The following is a 21535-nucleotide window of genomic DNA, read 5'->3' as shown; positions in this document are numbered from 1 at the left end:
TTTTGTCCTCACAATCTATCTCGTTATGGCCTTGCACCTTATTGTCTACCTGCACGGCCCGAACCGGCTTGAATATGGCCCAAGTGTGGAGAGAGCGCAACACAGTCACAGAACCTGGGCCTCTGTACCTCCTTCTCCAATTGGAGCCTTAACTTCTGAATCAGAAGACCACAAAATTGGTGATTGGCGGATTGGTGATAACATCTCCTCCTTGCTGACGATCAACACTGAAGCACCCCAGGGGTGTGTGCTCTACTCTCTATATACACATGACTGTGTAGCTAGGCATAGCTCAAATACCATCTATAAATTTGCTGATGATACAACCATCATTGGTAGAATCTCAGGTGGTGACAAGAGGGCGTACAGGAGTGTGAAATGCCAACTAGTGGAGTGGTGTCGCAGCAACAACCTGGCACTCAACGTCAGTAAGACGAAAGAGCTGATTGTGGACTTCAGGAAGGGTAAGATGAAGGAACACATACCAATCCTCATAGAGGGATCAGAAGTGGAGAGAGTGAGCAGTTTCAAGATCTCTGAGGATCTAACCTGGCCCCAACATTTTGATGCTGTTATAAAGAAGACAAGACAGTGACTATACCTCATTAGGAGTTTGAAGAGATTTGGCATGTCAACAAATACACTCAAAAACTTCTATAGCTGTACAGTGGCGAGCATTCTGACAGGCTGTATCACTGTCTGGTATGGGGGGGGGGGGGGGGGCTACTGCACAGGACCGAAAGAAGCTGCAGAAGGTTGTAAATCTAGTCAGCTCCATCTTGAGTACTAGCCTACAAAGTACCCAGGACATCCTCAGGGAGCGGTGTTCAGAAAGGCAGCGTCCATTATTAAGGACCTCCAGCACCCAGGGCATGTCCTTTTCTCACTGTTACCATCAGACAGGAGATACAGAAGCCTGAAGGCACACACTCAGCGATTCAGGAACAGCTTTTCCCCCTCTGCCATCCGATTCCTAAATGGACACTTACTCTGCTTTTCATATATATAATATAGTATTTCTGGTTTTTGCACAATTTTTAATCTATTCAATATACATACACTGAAATTGATTTATTTACTTATTTATTATTATTTTTTATTCTATTTTATGTCTTGCATTGGACTGCTGCTGCTAAGTTAACACGACACAAGCTGGTGATAGTAAACCTGATTCTGATTCTGAAGTGTGTCAACAGTTCACTGCCTTTAATGAGAACTGTTACAGGATTAAAAGGAAAAACAATAAACACTCAGACAACAGGGCTGTTAACTAAAACTCTCAAACTGAAGGTCATTACTGAATGAATCCGACCGCTCCTCGACAGCGTCTGACAAAATAGTCGCTTTCTTTCCTGGACAAGGACAAGGGTAAGCAGGGAGCGTAGATGATGCTGTGCTTTTGGTCAAGTCTCGACGAGACTAAACTGAAAAGCAGGGTGTTAAATACCACCATAGTGAAACACTAAATAGCCGGTACGCGCATACTCACGAGCGCGATCGTCGAACCTGTTGCGCAGCCTGCCTGTGCAGGCGCACAGAGTCTGCGGTTGTGACAGGAACTGTCTGGATGACAAGCAAAGCAAAGCTTCTCGCAGGATCTCGGTACGTGTGAAGCTAATAAACCAACTCGCCACATCGCTCTTTGTGAGGTTTCGCTGTGCAGTGTTCCCACATAAGATTTCACTGTCAAAGTCCTGTACTGGCTGTCCTTGGCTTTGGAATGACCCAAGGATGGGGAAGGCACCATCTGAACAGAGGGTCATAGAGAGTGGTACAGCACAGGTACTGGCCCTTCAGCCCATCTGGTTCATGGTGACCTGGCCTTCTGCCCAGAGCCGTCTGTGTGCACCCTCTCATCCATGTATAGTACCATGGTAGTGCAGTGGTTAGCACAGGCACTTTACAGTGCACCGGCTGTAGGACTGAGGTTCGATTCCCCCTGCTGTCTGGAAGGAGTTTGTACATTCTCCAGGTAACCACGTGGGTTTCCTCCGGGTGCTCTGGTTTCCTCCCACAGTCCAAAGACGTACGAGTTAGTGTTCGTGAGTTGTGAGGGTAAGCTCTGATGGTGACTCTTACAGGCAGCTCAGCATCATCCTCACTGATTTAATTTGATGCAAACGACACATTTCACTGTACGTTTCAATGTACATGTGACAAACAAAGTTAACCTAATCTACTCTTGAAACTTATGTTAAATTTTACAACAGAACAGATCCACCACTTCCTCTGGCTGCCCATCCCACCCTCTGCGTGAAGTTCCCCGTCAGGTACCCCTTAAATATTTCACCTTACACCCTAATTCTACGCAGCACACACAGAATGCTGGAGGAACTCAGCAGGTCAGGCAGCATCTACGGAAAAGAGTAAACAGTTGACATCTCAGACTGAGACCCTTCTTCAGGGACAAGTCCTAAAGAAGGGTTTCGGACCAGCGCATCAAATATTTATTCATTTCCATAGACGCTGCCTGGCCTGCTGAGTTCCTCCAGGATTCTGTGTGTGTTGCCGGCGGAGGGAAGGAGCACCTTAAACCTCCTTCGGTGGAGTTACATCTCCACACACTACCCTACCTATATCTCTCATGATTATGTATACCTCTATCAAATGCCCCCTCATTCTCCTGCACTCCAGGGAATAAAATCCTACCCTGTTCAACATTTCCCTATAACTCAGGTCCTTTGGTCCCATTTAATGTCCTTGTAAATTGAGCTGAAAGTGCTCCCAGTATCGCAGACGAGAACCTCACGTCATTCTGAGTCAGCAGCCAGTAATCCTCTTCACTTCCTCTCTCCGCCAACGCTGCAATTTTCCACTCACTCCCACTCAACCCCAACATTCACTGCAACCATTCCAACATCTATCTCCCCCACCTCTGTCCACTACGAATGGATCCAGTTTGCTGAGCCCACTCACAGAATGCTTTTCCGTTTTCCCACCTCCTTCCTTCCGGGACGAATTAAACCCATTTATCTGCAACAGGAGACTGGACAATTGGGTGCTGAAAACTTGTCGGCTTTCAGAGTTTGGTTTACCTAAATAAACATGCCTGAGGTGATGGTTCCATCTCTCTGCCTACCGATAGAGAATTCCTTTCAAATATACCTCATAGTATGATTTAGAAACAATAGCAAAAGGCCTGGGGTTCTTCCTGGTTTTGGATGCAGAGTGGGGGGTGAGACAGACAAAGACATGTTTATTCCCGTTTACACAATGATTTACTAACCACAAAGAATGTCCCGAGGGAGGCGGATGAGACAGATGAGGGCAGGAGGGAGGAGGGAGAGAAAGAGAGAGAGGAGTGAGTGATGGGGAAAGAGGGGGGAAGGGAAAGAAAGGGGATAAAGGAGGGGGCGCGGAGAGAAGGGAGGAGAGGGGTGGGGAGGGGGAACACATAGTTGCAGGTATCTCTTAATACCAGTTTGCTGTCATTAACTTATTTTAACTTAAGTTAACTTATTTTAATCCCTTAAAACCCTAATGCCAGTTGCAACATTCCTGAGCAAAAATTTGAAGAGCATCTGAAGTTCCAGGACTTCCATCCAGGGCAGGTACGGGAATGATGACATATTTCCGAGCCAGGGTGGGGTATACCTTGGAGATCCCATTCAATCAACATTTCCTTCTTACTAAAAATATATGATGTGTCATAACTAAGGAAACACTTTGATAAAATACTCAGAAATTATCGCGGTAACGAGTATCAGTGCTGAGAGAGAAATGATTGCACTAATCTCACTAAACTCAGGCAGAACAGACGGAAGACCGAGTTGAACTGAAAGCTCAGCTTGAGACCCGAAGTTCCCAGAGAGAAACGAACCACACTCTTGAGTTGATTTACAGGCATTGCGTGATATTGCTGCATGTAAATATATTCCTGAGAGGGAGAACGTGCATTCAGCTTTCTGAACAGAAGTGAGCTGCGATATATGACATCACTCTATCTGAGGGGTTCACAGGCCCCTCGGTTAATGGCAAGGGTCCACGGCATAAAAAAGACTGGGACCCCCTGCAACACACACAAAATGCTGGAGGAACTCAGCAGCCCAGGCAGCATCTATGGAAAGAAGGACAGTCAGTGTTTACTCTTTGCCATAGATGCTGCCTGGCCTGCTGATTTCTTCCAGCATTTTGTGTGTGTTGCTTGGATTTCCCGTGTCTGCAGATTTCCTCTTGTTTGGGAACCCCAGCTCTACTTATTGAAAGGGTTATCATATGAGTGAAAAGAATGAAGGGGGAATCTCATTGAAACTTATTGAATATCGACAGGCCTTGATAGAGTGGATGTGGAGAGGGTGTTTCCTCTAGCGGGGAGTGTAGGACCAGAGGGCACAGCCTCAGAATTAAAGGGCATCTATTTAGAACGGAGATGTGGAGGAGGGTGATGAATCTGTGGAACTCACTCCCACATACGGCTGTGGAGACCAAGCCATTGGGAGTATTTACAGCAGAGGCCGTATTTATCGTTACAACGTACTCTATTCACCCTGTGAGCTGCACACAGACAAGGAATTCCATTCTATCTGGGTGTATAAAGCAAAAAACTAACCCGACCTGGTGCCTTGTTCCAATGCCAGCCGTATTCCATGGGTCAGAAGGCTGGTGGCTTGAACCTCACCATGATTAGATTGTACGATGGAGCACGCAACAGACCATGTGTAGATAGATATTTAAAGTCCAGGACAGACACTTTGGGCTGAATGGCCTTCCTCTGTGCTATATGACTCCATGCCTCTCGAATGAAGGGGTAACCACTCAACTTCATTCACTCCATCACTGAAATGTTCCCTCAAGCTATGAACTCATTTTCAAGGACTCTTCACCTCATGTTCTCGATATTTATTGCTTAGTTATTATTATTACTTTCTTTTTGTATCTGCAGCACAGGTTGTTGTCTTTTGCACACTGGCTGAACACCCAGTGTTGTCTTTCATTGGTTCCTTTATGGTTATGGTTATTATTTTATTATGTATTTATTGAGTATGCCCACAAGAAAATGATTCTCAGGGTTGTACATGGTGTGTTTGTTAAAAAATTTACTTTGAACTTTGAACAAGACCTCAAGGTGGAGACAGAAGAGATTCTGCAGATGCTGGAAATCCTGAGCGACAGACACAAAGTGCAGGAGAAACACAGCAGGTCAGGCAGCAGCTGTGGAAAGGAATACTCAGTCGACATTTCAGACCAAGACCCTTCATCAGGACTCGTTTATTCAGACCTGATGAAGGGCTCCCAAATGTCAACTCTTTATTCCTCTCCATAGATGTTGCCTGACCTGCTGATACCCCCAGCATTTTGTGAGTGTTACCCCAGACCCCAAGGTGCTGTTTTAAAAAGGAATGAACATGTATTCCCAAGATTGCTTAAACCTTAAACAACATACAGAATGCTATTTAAAATAAATCTTTTCTCACCACCTCAGTACAGAAACATTGTGGCCACTTTGTACCACAATCACCTTTGGTTTTCTTCATTCTAGAATAATTTATGCTTTTTTGTGTGCTTGTTGTGTCTTTAATGCTGTGTATCTGTGATGCTGATGTGTACACATGCATGATGTGCTTGTTAGAATATATTCTGGAGGTATGGAATATAACAAATATTAATTCAACAGCAACCAGCCTTCAGATCTGAATGTGGATTGTAGGTTGAATTTAAAATGCAACTCAGAATAATGGTCTTACTGAAGCTGCATCTCAGAGTGAACTGCAGACCAGGCAACACCCACTTGACTGAGATGTCTGCATGTGCATGAATGCAATCGGCAGCCCATTGACCTGAGAGTCTACATCACCGTGAATATGACTCAAGAGACAAGAATTAACACTCATTTTGGACATGTTGGTGGGAAGGTCCAGATATTTTGAAAAACTACATGCAACTCAAAAGAAGCATTATGAGGGCATTGTAAGAATAGAAAGTGTCCTGTTACCTTTGTTCTTTAACAATAAAAATGTGCTGTAATATTGGATCAGGGAGTGACTCCAAAGACTGTCAGCTTGTACGTGTCCCGAATAAAGACTTTAATATCTACCAGCTGAGTCTCTCTGGCTACATCATTCCCAGTCACAACTGTGGTGGCATTGACAGAGTCCAGAGGAGGTTTATGAAAATGATCCTAGGAATTAAAAGGTTTAACCTCTGAGGAGCATTTGATGTCTCTGGGCCTATAATCGAAGGAGGTCAGAGGAATGGTGGGGGTGCGGGGAATTTCATTAGAAGTTTTAGAATACTGAAAGACCCTGATAAAGTGGACACAGAGTCCATTAGTAGGAAAGTCTAGGACTAGAGGCTAGAGAATAAAGGGAGGGGTATGGAGAGTGGCTCAGGTGCAGATCGATGAGAGTATGCAGTTTAAATGGTTCTGCACAGACTAGATGGGCCAAAGGGCCAGCTTTTGTGCTGTACTTTTCTAAGACCTCTATGCCTCTAGAAGGTGGTGAATCAGTGGATCTTGTTGCTACAGATAGCTGTGGAAGCCAATTTATTGGACATACTTAAGGCTGAGAATGATAGATTTTGAATTAGAACACAGAACATTACAGCATAAGGTCTTGGGCCCAAGATGTTGTGCGAACCTTTTAACCTACTCTAAGATCAATCTGATTCTTCCCTCCCACACAGTACTCCATTTTTCTGCCATCTATGTGTCTATATAAGAGTCTGCTAATGTCCTGAATGTATCTGCCCTTGGCAGCTTGTTCCACGCACCCACCCCACCCTAGTCATTTCCACCTTTGGAAAACTTCTCTGGCTATCCATTCTATTTATGCCCCTTATTATCTTGTACAGTCGGCCCTCCTTATCCGCGAGGGATTGGTTCTGGGACCCCTCGCAGATACCAAAATTTGCGGATGCTCAAGTCCCTTATTCAACCTGTCTCAGTGCGGTGGACCTTAGGACCCAGTGGAACCCCAGACCTTATTCAACCTATCTCAGTGCAGTGGACATTAGGACCCAGTGTCAGAGCTCTGAATCTGCAGTGTTTCTGTTCACGAAAATAATCACGATCACGATTGAAAATAAAGTGGAAATAATAAAGCGATCGAAAAGAGGTGAAATGCCATCGGTCTTTGGAAAAGAGTTAGGCTACAGTCAGTCAACGATCGGAACAATTTTAAAGGATAAAGTGAGATAGGCTGTGCCCCGGTGAAAGCTACACTTATTACTAAGCAACGCAGTGGTTTAATTATTGGGTTTTGGGGTTTTGAGTTTTTGATCCTCACATCAACCCGGCACGGATGGAAAGCGCCCTCGGGAGCAGTCTGTCACTGGATCGAACTCAGCACTGAAACATACGTTCTCAAGTGTTTTATATGCATAGAAAGGTAAAATATACACTATATACTAAGACAAACGTTTGACTAACTGACGCTAAATAATACCGGATGTACCTGTTCCAACTTCCGATTTTTTTCAATCCCAATCCACGATAACCCACGCACATCCTCCCGTATACTTTAAATCATCTCCAGATTACTTATAATACCTAATACAATGTAAATGCTATGTAAAGTAGTTGTTATACTGCATTGTTTAGGGAATAATGACAAGAAAATAAGTCTGTACATGCTCGAACAACAAGTGCTGGAAGAGCACTTCCGGGTTTTCGCGATTCGCGGTTGGTTGAATTCGCGCATGCGGAATTCGCGGATAAGGAGGGCCGACTGTACACTTCTATCAGGCCACCTCTAATCCCCCTTCATGCCAAGGAGAACCTTTCCTCTTAAGGCATGCCCTCTAATTCACTGATTTATTGACAAACACTGGACAGCTGCGTGGCCTCGGTTGTAGTAGGGACTAGGCCTCAAGCCACATTGTCAACTGTGTGCAGCCGCTGAGGAACCCGAGGAGTCGGGTTCTACACTGGAGTGCCAGAGGGGGCGTCGTGCAGCATCCATACTGGGGCCGCTCGTCAGAAGTCGAGCTGTATTGTGTTCAACTGCAGACTGCTGCAACATGCACAGACTCAGGGACTTGGCTAAATATATTTTTTGCAAGACCGTATTTGACTGCTATCTTACATGTGAGATATGTACTTTGTGCTGTGGTTGCACCTTGGCACCAGAGTAACGTTGTCTCGTTTGGCTGTATTTATGAGTATTCATGTATAGTTGAATGACAATTAAACTTGAACTTGTAAATCTCCTCTACATCCTCCCTAAAGCTTTCACATCCTTCCTGTATTGAGGCGACCAGAACTGAACGCAATTGGTCAGGGGGTGAAGAGTTACAGGAAGAACACTGGAGTCTGGGGGTGAAAACATCTGCCCCGACTGAATGGCAGAGCAGACTAAAAGGGCTGAATGGCCTCATCCTGCTCCTGTCTCGTGTGGGTTTGTGCGTTTTGCAATAAATGGGACTTTCATGTGCTGTCTGGTCGGGAACTTACTGTGGTCAGTGCTGTTACACTCCTGCAGGTTACACTTCTGTGTGTTTTCCGGCCAGGGCTCGTGGTCACACTGGCTACTGTCTTCCTCCGCCTGCCCCGTCACTGTGTTTACACACTTCACCAGCCGCCGCTGTATCCCTCCGCCACACATGGCCGTGCACTATTGTGGGGGGAAGAAAATATCCGAGGTCAAAGCTCAGCCACACTGCACTGTCATTCAGACAAAAGACCAACCAACCCAATGAGCTGTGCCTCCCTGTCACCCACCTATTCAACCCTAGCCTCATCACAGGGCAATTTACAATCCACCAATTAATCTACTAACCTGCACATCTTTGGGCTATGGGAGGAAACCAGAGCACCCGGAGGAAACCCACATGGTCAAGGGGAGAACGTACAGACTCCTTACGGAGGGTGTCGGAACTGAACCCCAAACTCTGACGCCCCAAGCTGTAATAGCGCCGAGCTAACTGTTATTCCCCACGTGGCACCCCTCACACAGTACAGACACTCGAGCTCACCTGTCCCCACGAGCCCTTCATCCACTTGGTGCAGGGATGGGAATTGCACGCCCTGGTGCCATTCTGGCGCAGAGTCTCTTCACAGTGTCCGAATTTGGGGCACATGACCAGCCTCTCCTGCACACCTCCTCCACAAGCCAAGGAGCACTGCAGAAAACACACAGAGCAAATCCAAAGTGCATCACAATTCACCCAGAAAGAGTAAAGTTCTAAGTAAATTTATTATCAAAGAACATATATACTACCTTGAGATTCATTAATTTTTGCTGGCATCCACAGGGGAAAAAGAAATACAATGAAATTTAATAAAAATCCATACATAAATATACGACTGATAAGCAACCAATCTCCAAAAGAGGACAAACTGTGCAAATAAAATATAATACTGAGAACATGAGTCCTTGAAGGTGAGTCAGTAGGTTGTGGATTCAGTTCGGAGAAGAATCCCCATTGGTTCAGGAGCCGGCTGTTTGAGGGGCAATATCTGTTCCTGAACTGGGTGGTGTGAAACCCAAGGCTCCTGTACCTCCTTGATGATGAATGCTGCTTTTTTGTGGCCATGCTCCATTAACTGTGCTCAGCGGTGGGGAGATCTTTGCCTGAGGTGGACTGGGCCGTACCCAGCACTCCCTGATCCTGGGTGCTTGTGCTTCTGTACCAGGCCGTGTTGCAACCAGCTAGGACACTCTCCACTGAGCACCTGCAGAAGTATCTCAAAGTTTCCGGCGACGGTTAAGCTATCAGTTCAACGTTTTCTTCAATGCTGACTCAGGAATCTCCTCAGTGACATTTCCACTTTGCCACCTGCAGCTCTCAGATAGCTTGCCAGGTAAATTACCGGTTTAATAGCTATTGAGAGACCGGGGCTACTGATCTGGAGCCAGGAGATCAGATCAACCACGGCAGCTGTGAGATAAAGAAAAACTAAATTTGGAACTGGAGGCTCGTACAAGGAAACTGACTGTAAGTCTGTTGACCAGAAAGTAAGTTTGTCCTTAAGTCTGTCCAGCCTGAAATGTCAACACTTACTTGTGAACATCACCAATAGCCTGCCTTCATCCAACCATGTAGATGTCATAGCCAAACAACTCAGGAGGCTCAAAAAACTCGACATGTCCCCTTTGACAGTTTCTGCCAACCATCACAGTCAGCATCCTGCCTGGATGCACAACAGTTTGATACGGTAACTGCCCTGGCCGTGACAGTAAGAAATTGCAGAGAGTTGTGGACATGCCTCAGCATATCACAGAATCCAGCCTCCCCTCCATGGACTCTATCCACACTTCTCACTGCCTCAGTAAAATCATAAATCACACTCAGTCGGGACATTCTCTCTTTGCCTCTCTCCCATTGAGAAGAAGATATGAAAGGCCAAAGGCATTTTATTTATTTATCGAGGTACAGTGCAGAATAGGCCCTCCCGGCCCTTCGAGCCACACTGCCCAGCAAACCCCCCAATCTAACCCCCGGACAATTTACAATGACCAATTGGCCTACCAACCGGCATGGCTTTGGACTGTGGGAGGAAACCGGAACACCCGGAGGAAACCCACACGGTCACTGGGAGAATGTACAAACTCCCCGCAGCGGCAGGAATTGAACCTGGGTCACTGGTGCTGTAACGCGTTGTGCTAACCACTACACTACCATGCCGTCCCTCCAGGCTCAAGGACAGCTTCTATCCTGCTGGTATCAGACTATTAAATTGCTCCCTCACAATTCACTTCGTTATGATCTTGCACCTTATTGTCTACCTGCACGGCACGTTCTCTGTAACTGTTACATTTAATTTTGCATGGTTATTGTTTTACCTTGTTCTACCTTAATGCACTAGGTAGGGCGGCAAGGTAGCGTAGTGGTTAGCATAACGGTTTAAAGCACCAGCGACCTTGGTTCAGCCTATCGCTGTCTGTAAGGAGTTCGGACCTTCTCCCTGTATCAGTGTGGGTTTCCTCCACGTGCTCCAGCTTCCTCCCACATTCCACGATAAATTGTGGGTTAAGCTATGTTTGTCGGAAGCATGGAGTCACTTGCAGGCTGCCCCCAACGCACCTTCGGACTGTGTCGGTCACTGACGCAAATGACGCATTTCACTGTATGTCTTAATGCACGCGTGGCAGATAAAGCCAACCTTTAAAGATCTTTTAATCTTTTGTGATCTTTACCCCACAGTGCATTGTCCTGAGGATTATTACTTCATCCCTAGGACAATCCTAGAGGTTTGGTGACCCTCAAAGTTACGAGGACAATTCTTCTCCTCAGACACTAATCTCGTCCCATCGATTCCAAACTGTTGCGTTGTGGCGCTGATTTACTGTACCTCTCCCCACGAGGACGTGTACCAGTCCAGGCAAGGTCTGGAGTTGCAGGCCAGGCTGGTGGGAGGCTTATGGAGGACGGGCTGGCAGTGGAAGGGTCGCAGGGGCCGCCTGTCCCTGACGTCGATACACTGAACGTCTCGGATCTTCACCCCACCTCCGCAGTTCTTGGAGCACTGAGGGAGGCAATGGAAAACCTGTCAGCAGGGACGCCCGGAAGCAAAGCTGAGAGCACGGGAGTCACCTCAGGAAGGCTCGGATTCCCTCTGAACTCAGACCTCAAGCTCATTATCGGCTGCTAATTGCAAGAAGCCGAATGCGGGGCTACTCAACTTGCATTTGTTATTTTACCGAGTGATACACCCTGATTCTTCTCCCTCGTTCAGCTGTGGCAAGGAAAGGTCTGGAGGGAGATGGGCCCTGTGCAGGTGAGTGGGACAACCTGTGCCCAAGGGCCTCTCTCCCTGCTGTGGACTCTACCACTGTCAGACACATTGATCCCTTTAGAGATACAGCACGGAACAGGCACCTCTGGGGGCCCAGCAACCCACCGATGTAACCTTAGCTTAACCATGGCACAATTTACAATGACCAATTAACCTACCAATGGGTACGTTTTTGGAAACCCACGTGCACTTGGGGAGGAACACACTTACAGATGGCGCCGGGACTGGACTCCGAGCTCCGACACCCTGAGCTGTAACACTGTCCAGCTAACGACTATGTCGCACGATGGTCTGAGGGTCCTCGCACCTTCCCGGGTGGGATAACGGAGACGCTACGGGGAAGTGGGAGACCTACCCTGCTCCAATTGCCCACACGCCATGCCGAGCAGGGCCGGATATAGCACCTCCGAGCCGGGACCGGCCTCTTGGTCTTGTCGCAGTCACTGTCCCGACCGGAGCTACACTGCACTGTCCTCCAGATCGCTCCCAGCCCACACGTGGTGGAACACTGCATGACATATCGAAACATTATTAATTACCCTTCCCGCTCCCACAGTGATACATCCTCCACTGCCAAATGGAGGTTAGAGACAGAGTGGAGGACCATCACTTCGTACACCGTCGTCATCTGTCCACCGTCCACTGCCTCCCTCGGCCTCTCCCAGCAGATTCCTTCCTTATCTCTTGCCTCCATCATCTTTCAGCTCGTACTCCTTCCCTTTCCCCCACCTTTTTACTCTGGCTTCTGGCTCCTTCCTTTCCAGTCCTGATGATAAAGACTGTTTATTCCCATCCATAGATGCTACCTGACCTGCTGAGTTCCTCCAGTATTTTGTGTGATATTCTGCCTTGGTAGTCCCCAACTTGATGGCATGAACATTGATATCATGAACATCACGTTAACTCTCTCTTCAGTCCATTTTTTCCTGATCGCGCTGACCCCCACCCTCCTATCTCTATCCACACTCCCATTCACCCATCACCCACACATCACTCCTGCCTCCTTCCCTTTATCCTGTGCTCCACTGCCCTCTCTTATCCAATTCAATCTTCCTCCTATCACCTTTGTTACTTCCACCCCTCACCTCTCAGCTTCATACTTCCCCATTCTACCCCCTCTGTCACCAACCAATCAGATATTCTCTCACCTGCATCCACCTATCACCTCTCAGCTTCATACTTCCCCATTCTACCCCCTCTGTCACCAACCAATCACACATCCTCCCACCTGCATCCACCTATCACCTCTCAGCTTCATACTTCCCCATTCTACCCCCTCTGTCACCAACCGATCACACATCCTCCCACCGGGATCCACCTATCACCTCTCAGCTTCATACTTCCCCATTCTACCCCCTCTGTCACCAACCAATTACACATCCTCCCACCTGCATCCACCTATCACCTGTCAGCTCTTCCTCCAGCCCTTCCCCCCAACTTTTTACTCTGGCTAACTCCCCACTTGCTTTTCAGTCCTGATGAAGGGTCTCGACCTGAAATTCCCCTCCACTGATGCTGCCTGATCTCCTGATTTCCTCTAGTGCTGGGGTTCCCATCCTGGGGCCTGTGGACATCTCCGTTAGTGGTAGGCGTCCATGCCATAAAAAAGGTTGTGAACCCCTGTTTTAGCATTTTGTGCGTTGCATATTGAAAACATGACTGGACTCCAGACAAATGTTTTCACCAGCTGAGTCAGGCAGTGAGAAACAGGAGGGGAAGGTGGAGGGAGATCACAGGAATGAAACAGGAGGGGAAGGTGGAGGGAGATCACAGGAATGAAACAGGAGGGGAAGGTGGAGGGAGATCACAGGAACGAAACAGGAGGGGAAGGTGGAGGGAGATCACAGGAATGAAACAGGAGAGGAAGGTGGAGGGAGATCACAGGAATGAAACAGGAGGGGAAGGTGGAGGGAGATCACAGGAACGAAACAACCAAGCTGCAAATCTGAAATAAACACGGAAAAATTTGGAAATGCTCACAAGGGCATGCAGCATCTGTGGAGAAGGAAACAAGAGCTAACATTTCAGGTTGATACCCTCCATTAGAACAGTCTTTGACCTGAATTACTCACTCTGTTTCACCCTCCACAGGTGCTACCTGACCAGTTTAGGATTTCCACAATTTTCAATATCAGAGAGGGATGGAAAGACTTTATAAAAAACTTTATCTTTCCCAAAATGTTTTACATTTTATTAAGGGCTTTCCAAATGCGGTTACTGTTCTGAAAACAGCGAGCTTCCATAAAACAAGATCCCACAAAAAACATCAACCCTCCCCACCTTGCAAGCAATAGCAAAGCCCCTGAAGTCCATCGAAAAACTACAGCCCATTCCCAACACTTTGCCATCTCAAAAGGCCCTCTCTCTCACTAATGAGGGAGAGAGAGACGCCACTCTTGGCACAGCAAGAGGGGGGCCAACAGTTTACTGTTTCGATGTTACAATTTTGCTTAGAGGTTTAGAGGGATAAGGGTCAAACGCGGGTAAATAGGCCTAGCTTAGGCGGGCTCCTTGGTGGCCATGGACGAGTTGGGCCGTAGGGCCTGGCTCCATGCTCTGTTATTCTGTGTTTCTTCTATGTAGGTTCTGCGGCCGAACATGAGGTTTGGAGAGAAGGTAGCAGAGTTAGGGTGCAGTTCACCCTGACCTCAGTGAAAGTGGAACAGGATCAAAGGGCTGAATGGCTATCATTTTTTAAAATTATAATTCCGTATTCCCTCCCCACCCCACCATCTCCGGGTTAACCCTCAGTACTTGCCTCACTCCAGTTTCCAACCACCCAGTAAGATAGGGACTCCACATCTGCCTCAGAGGCTGGGTCGATGGCTGCATCCCTCACTGAGTCAGTTTCAGTTGCCTGGACACCCAGCGCTGGCCTCGGAGACAGGGTATTCCCGGAGGGAGCCGGTAGGTGGATTGTAGGGGCAGGAACCAGTGAACTCCCCGCGATGGATCCAGGGGAACCCCTTCCGATCCCGATCCCAGCATCTCCTGCGCCGGTGCTGCCCGGACTGGCCAGGCCCTCCTTGGATTCGGCTCCAGTGTGGGACCTCGCTAAATCTGTCCTCGTTTTGCTTGACTCAACGAGTGTTGTTGGAATCTGCTCCTGAGGTAGTGAGTCACTTGTCCAGGAAGGAGAACCCAGAGTGCTGCTTGGCTCTGTCACACCCTCTGCGAACGGTGGCTGTGTGCTTAAATCTGAGGCAGCTGTTGTCAAGTTAGAACCAGGAACGATGTTGGCAGTAGAGGTAGTGGTTCTGAGGAAGATGGCTTCTGTAGTGATTGCAGAGGTTAGCGATGGGGCTTCAACTGGCCTTGTCCCCACATTCACTGACAAAGTGGAGCTAGAATCTGAAGGCCCCAGACGAATGAACGAGTGGCTGGAGGCTGTTGCCCGAACTGGCTGCACACTCTCTCCCTGGCCTCCCTCAGTTGTGGCCCAGTCTTGCAGTGGAGAGTCCAGTTCTGGCGACACCACAGTGGTGACGGGAGGGGTTCCTACCACCGGCAGCTGACTTGCTTCTGGTGACAGCGCTCCTCCTGACGTGAAGAATACGTCAGCCTGTGTCACAGAGGGGCTAGGCTGAGAGAGCACACTAGCATGGCCAGTGTCCTCGTCAGATGCACCAGGTACCAATACATTTCCTGGAGATGTTTCAACCCCTCCTGGGAATTCTAAAGAGCCGTTTAAACTATGTCCATCTGCCAAGCTTGACCAGGTTTGTCCGTGGCTCGTTGTCCAATGTATCTCTTCTGGAGCAGGAATATCTTTCGGATCCGTTGGGACTGGAGATGTGGGCACATTACTGGTGTCAGAATGGAGATCACGCCAGGAGTTATCAGTAACAGCTGGATGGCCAGCAATGGTGTCTTGCTGCTGGGAGTGTCCGTGGTTAACACTTAATTCCTCTCTACTGCTGACTGTCACATTTGAAATCTCACTTGGAATCCCAGGCACATCTGTCCCATTTTGTACAGGATCCGCCCCCTCTCCATCCACGGTCTCCCTCGATTCCAGGTTCCCTTCTTGCCCCTCACTCTCAGGAGGTTCTCTAAGGCCACCAGCCTTTCGATTATACGGACTGCCCTGCTTGGCACTGCTGGAATTTCCATGACTCGTGCCGTGGTCCTCAGAGTTCCAGTCTTTCACCAGGTCTTTCTCCTTCCAGTTGGGGTCACTTGCTGTTGAAGCACTGGGGATGTTTGTACTAGGTGGAGAGGTGGGGAACGGTGGTCTTCGGGAGTTGTGATAATAAGATGTCAGGGTCGCTGCTGTGTTGAGAACAATGTCCTGATCATCATTCGGTGAAGATCCAGGATAAATACCCTCTTTAACTGTTGTATTTTGGACAGGAAGCAGCTCATCTGCCTCGTACATTTCTTTATCGACATCTTCACTGCCAGTGTTGTTCAATCTACCTGGTGTAGCCTCTGTAACCCTGAGATTCTCAGTAGTATATTCTTCACTAAGATGGATATCAACTGAGTGTACATTTGAGGTAGCAGTTGTGACCTGATTATTATTTATTGCCTTATTCTCCAGGATTTTTGCTGTAGGTTCCAATGGAACGTTGTCCAGCTCATTAGATCCTGGCTTTTCAACAGAGGTCCCATCCTCGTTTTGATTGGGTAACTTCTCCAAAACGCTGTCAGAGATGTTATTGGTTTCCAAATGCTCTTCTTCAGGTTTACTGTCTTCACCCATCTTCTCCTCTTCGCTGAAATCCAGCCAGCCTTCCGGACCGTACTCAAGGTCTTCGTGGAAGTTGATGAAGTTATAATCATAGTAGAAGTCATCGACAAAGATGTTTGGTTTGGAGGATTCCTCACTCTTGGTGAAATCATCTTCAATAATGTGATTGGTTATCTTGTTGTCTTCGGGGGTCTGTGGCTGAGGAGTTTGTGCATTGATAAGGGATGGATAGGAGTTGGGAATGGGAGGGATTCGGTTGGAATTTTCACCTTCGTTTGTAGCGCCGGGGCCGAAGTTCAGGTTGAATCCCACCTCGTTGTACATCTCCTTGCTAGAAGCTCCACTTCCAGACCAGTCATGCAGTGTGAATCCTGGCCAGAGTCCAGGGCATGGCTTCAGGTGACAGGGCCTTGTTGCAGCTGGTTTCATCTCCAGACTGCAGGTCATGTTGGTGTTGTTCAGGCACACAACACTCCGTTCCTGCACACCTTGTCCACAGGTGACAGAGCACTGAAGACAAACAAAAACAAAATGGGAACTTAACATCTCGAGCAAGATTATATCCCTTTCACTAAAGCTGAGCTGAAACTGATAAAACCATAAGACATAGGAGCAGAATTCGGCCACTTGTCCCATTGATCCTGCTCTGCCATTCCATCACGGCTGATTTATTATCCCTCTCAACCCTATTCTCCTGCCTTTTCTCCATAACCACTGACACCCTCATTAATCAGTAACCTATCAACCTCTGCTTTAAATATACTCCAAAGACCTGGCCTCCACAGTTGCCTGTGGCAATAAATTCCACAGATTCCCCACCCTCTGGCTAAAGAAATTCCTCTCCATCTCTGTTCTAAAGGGATGCCCCACTACTCTGACGCTGTGCCCTCTGGTCCGAGACTCCTGCGCTATAGAAAGCATCCTCTTTGCATCCACTGTATCTTGGACTTTTCATATTTGATATGTTTCGATGAGATTCCTTCTAAAGTCCAGTATACAGGCCCAGAGCCAGCAAGCATTCCTCTTACTTCCATCCCTTTCATTCCTGAAATGATAATGACTGCTAAATTAGCGGTGTAGGTCTCGCATGAAACACAGGTACTGTTCTATTTGTTATTTTAAAATTTTTATTGGAATAGGCTCTTTTGGCCCTTTAAGCCTCACTATCCAGCAACCCCCCATTTAACCCTTGCCTATCACAGGACAAACTACAATAACCAATTAACCTACCAACCGGCACGCCTTTGGACTGTGGGAGGAAACTGGAGCTCCTGGAGGAAACCCACACGGTCACAGTTAGAATGCACAAACTCCTCACAGACAGCGCTGCAATCAAACCCGGGTCGCCCATACTGTAAGGCACTGTGCTAACAACTACACCACCGCTCTGTCCTACTTGTTACGTGTAAGATATATAAAGTACACTGTGCACCACCATGCTCCGGCCTTGCTAGCAACGTGCAGATCCCCAACGTGAGTGAAAGCAACTAACAAACATGGCTAAAGCAGAGTGCCAGATGAGGCCACTCTCAGCGTAGAGGAGCAACACCATATATTTTGTCTGGGTAGCCTCCAACCTGATGGCATAAGTATTGATTCCTCCTTCCTTTAAAATAAAATCCCTCCCCCTCCCACTTCTCCTATTCCCCACTCTGGCCCCTTAGCTCTTCTCACCTGTCTATCACCTCCCCCTGGGTCCCCTCCTCCTTCCCTTTCTCCCATGGTGCACTCTCCTCTCCAGCCCTTTACCTTTCCTACCTACCTGGCCTTACCTATCACCTTCTAGCTATCTTCCTTCCCCTCCTCCCCAACCTTTTATCCTGGTGTCTTCCCCCTTCCTTTCCAGTCCTGAAGAAGGGTCTTGGCCTGAAACGTCGGCTGTTTATTCATTTCCACAGATGCTGCCTGACCTGCTGAGTTCCTCCAGCGTTTTGTTTGTGTTGCTCTGTATTTCCAGCATCTGCAGAATCTCCCATATTAAAGCAACGGTCTCTTTTGTATTACAGATATTTAAATAGCGAACCTGACACTGAGACAGCCCCTTTAAGCACGAGCCACTCAGGTTTCACAAGTATGATGTTTCGAGGTGGTTTTGGAGTGCACGGGAGGCCTGGAAGTCAGTCCTCCCGTGAGTGTGTGGTTGAGTGGGAGGAGGCCGAAGTGCTTGCTTTGCCGTTTTGTTGCTTGGTGTGTTCTGCGTTCTGCTGAGCATCGTGGGAATGCTATGTTGGCGCTGGAATCTGTGGTGATATTTGTGGGCTGCCCCCGAACGACGTGTTTCACTGTATGTTTCCACGTATACGTGACAAATGAATGCATCTAAATCTGAAGGGTCACCTCAGTAAGACGGATCTAACACCAGACAAGTTACTCGAGAGAGACCACTTCCTTGTTTTGTTGGTCTAATTGGCTGACAATCATTGCCTAAATGATTTTAAAGCAACACCCACAAAACGCTGGAGGAACTCAGCAGGTCAGGCAGCATCCATGGAGGGGAATAAACAGTCAACGTTTCGGGCTGAGACCCTTCATCAGGACAGAAACATCAACTGTTTATTCCTCTCCATAGATGTTATCTGACTTGCTCAGTCCTTTCCCAAAGATTAAAGACAAATTTTATTTGTCACATGTACATTGAAACATACAGCAAAATGCATTAATTGAGTCAAATCAAATCCATGAAAATTGTGCCGGGGCAGCCGGGAAGTGTCCCCATGCTTCCAGTGCCAACATAACATGCCCATAACTTACTGACCCCAGCTCGTATGTCTTTGGAATGCGGGAGAAAACCGGAACACCCGGAGGAAACCCACTGCTGAAATGGGGAGAACATACAAACTCCTTACAGACAGCGGTGGGAGCTGAACCCCGATTTTACAGCTCGTGCTGTAATACTGTTATGCTGTCTGCTAAGGAACTGTGCTGTCGCTCCAGCATTTTGTATGTGTTGCTCACGATTTCCAGCATCTGATTTGAAAACAATCCCCTGTCTCAGTACAACTGGCTTGACGGTTGACCTTTGCCCTCTCACCTCTGGCCAGCTGCCTGCGCTCCAGTCCGAGGGGCAGGGGATTTCCCGGTTGCAAGGGCCGGTGTCCTCGGGCTTGGCCGTATGTTGGCAGTCAGAGGGCTGGAGAGCCCGCTGCTCATCGAGACCCACACTCTGGATGCAAAGGGTGGTCCTCCTCATAGTCCCCGTTTCTCCACAGGACGCCGAGCACGCCTGCCACTCTCCGACCCACCACCTGAGGAAATAAAATCCTTTCTCAGTCCGCAAAGTCAGCCTCACTACCTGAGGGAAGAGCAACCCTCTCTCAGAACATACACTCAGTGGCCACTTTATTAGGTACAGAAGGTGCCTCCGGTATCTCTGTATGTCTGCTGCGACCCATCCCCTCCACAGTGCGATGTGCTGTGCATTCAGAGATTCAGCCTCTGCACACCACTGTTCTAACGCATGGATATTTGAGTTATTCCCGCCCTCCCGACACTTGAACCATTCCTCTCTGACCTCTCTCATGAGTAAGGCACTTTTGCCCAAAGAACTGCAGCTCACTGGATGGTTTTTACTTCTCGCACCGTTCTCTGTAAACTCTAGAGACTGTTGTGCGTGAAAATCCCGGGAGATCAGCAGTTTCTGAGATACTCAAACCACCCCATCTGACACCAACAAACATTCCATGGTCAAAGTCACTTAGATCACATTTCTTCCCCATCCTGATGTTTGGTCTGAACAAACGAACCTCTTGACCGTGTCTGCGTGCTTTTATGCATTGAGTTGCTGCCGCATGGTTGACTGATGAGATATTTGCATTAATGACAGGTGTACAGGTGTGCCTAATAAATTGGCCACTGAACCAGTAGATTACAGCACTGAATGGGTACTTTGGTCCACGATGTTGTACTACTTTTAAACTGTACTATCAGAATCAGGTTATTATCACTGTTGTGAAATTTGTTAACTTAGCAGCAGCAGTTCAATGCAATTCATGATAATATAGAAAGGAAAAAGACCCTAAGATCAGTCCAACCCTTCCCTCCCATATAGCCCTCCATTTTTCCTATCATCCATGTGCCTATCTAACAGTCATCTCAATATCCCAAATGTCCCTGCCTCTGCCACCACCCCCAGCAACGTCACAGAGTCATGTAGCATAGATACAGGCCCTTTAGCCCATCAGTCCATGCTGACCACCCAGCTCACCCCACTTTCCTATGTTCGGCCCGTATCTAAGACTCACCCCTCGGTCCACTTATCCAAGTGCTTCTGAAACGATATTATTGTACCTCTCTCAACCACGACTCGTTCCACATGCTGTAGGAAAACCTTACCCCTCAGCTCTGTTTTAAATCTCTTCCCTCTCAGCTGAAACCTGCGCCCTCTAGTTATGGACTCTCTCACCCTGGGGAGAAGTCTGTGGCCCTTCATCTTATTTATACCCCTATGACAAACAAGAGAAAATCTGCAGATGCTGGAATTCCGTGCAACACACACAAAATGCTGGAGGAACTCAGCAGGCCAGGTAGCATCACTGGGAAAAAACACAGTTAACGTTTTGGGCCAAAGCTCTTTGGCTTTTCCATAGACGCTGCCTGTCCTGCTGAGTTCCTCCAGCATTTTGTGTGTGTTACTCTGACCATAGACGCTGCCTGTCCTGCTGAGTTCCTCCAGCATTTTGTGTGTGTTACTCTGACCATAGACGCTGCCTGTCCTGCTGAGTTCCTCCAGCATTTTGTGTGTGTTACTCTGTCCATAGACGCTGCCTGTCCTGCTGAGTTCCTCCAGCATTTTGTGTGTGTTACTCTGTCCATAGACGCTGCCTGTCCTGCTGAGTTCCTCCAGCATTTTGTGTGTGTTACTCTGTCCATAGACGCTGCCTGTCCTGCTGAGTTCCTCCAGCATTTTGTGTGTGTTACTCTGTCCATAGACGCTGCCTGTCCTGCTGAGTTCCTCCAGCATTTTGTGTGTGTTACTCTGTCCATAGACGCTGCCTGTCCTGCTGAGTTCCTCCAGCATTTTGTGTGTGTTACTCTGTCCATAGACGCTGCCTGACCTGCTGAGTTCCTCCAGCATTTTGTGTGTGTTACTCTGTCCATAGACGCTGCCTGTCCTGCTGAGTTCCTCCAGCATTTTGTGTGTGTTACTCTGTCCATAGACGCTGCCT

At 47.9% G+C, this 21535-nt stretch overlaps 1 protein-coding gene across 2 annotated transcripts in view; it reads right to left on the bottom strand.

The window, feature by feature from the left end:
• LOC140718649 (A disintegrin and metalloproteinase with thrombospondin motifs 7-like) overlaps positions 1-21535 on the bottom strand; it is a 193526-nt gene that overhangs the window by 19515 nt on the left and 152476 nt on the right. For both annotated transcript variants that reach the window (XM_073032672.1, XM_073032673.1), the window contains 6 exons: positions 19402-19615; positions 14436-16880; positions 12033-12185; positions 11234-11407; positions 8914-9060; positions 8393-8552 (listed from right to left, as the gene is read on the bottom strand). In XM_073032672.1, the coding sequence (XP_072888773.1) occupies positions 8393-8552; positions 8914-9060; positions 11234-11407; positions 12033-12185; positions 14436-16880; positions 19402-19615 (3293 nt within the window). The remainder of the gene's footprint in view (positions 1-8392; positions 8553-8913; positions 9061-11233; positions 11408-12032; positions 12186-14435; positions 16881-19401; positions 19616-21535) is intronic.

The sequence above is a fragment of the Hemitrygon akajei genome, chromosome 30 (assembly GCF_048418815.1).
Source record: "Hemitrygon akajei chromosome 30, sHemAka1.3, whole genome shotgun sequence".
Lineage (NCBI taxonomy): Eukaryota > Metazoa > Chordata > Chondrichthyes > Myliobatiformes > Dasyatidae > Hemitrygon > Hemitrygon akajei.
The sequence above is the reverse complement of the archived record's forward strand: the minus strand, read 5'-3'. Positions and strand labels throughout refer to the sequence as shown.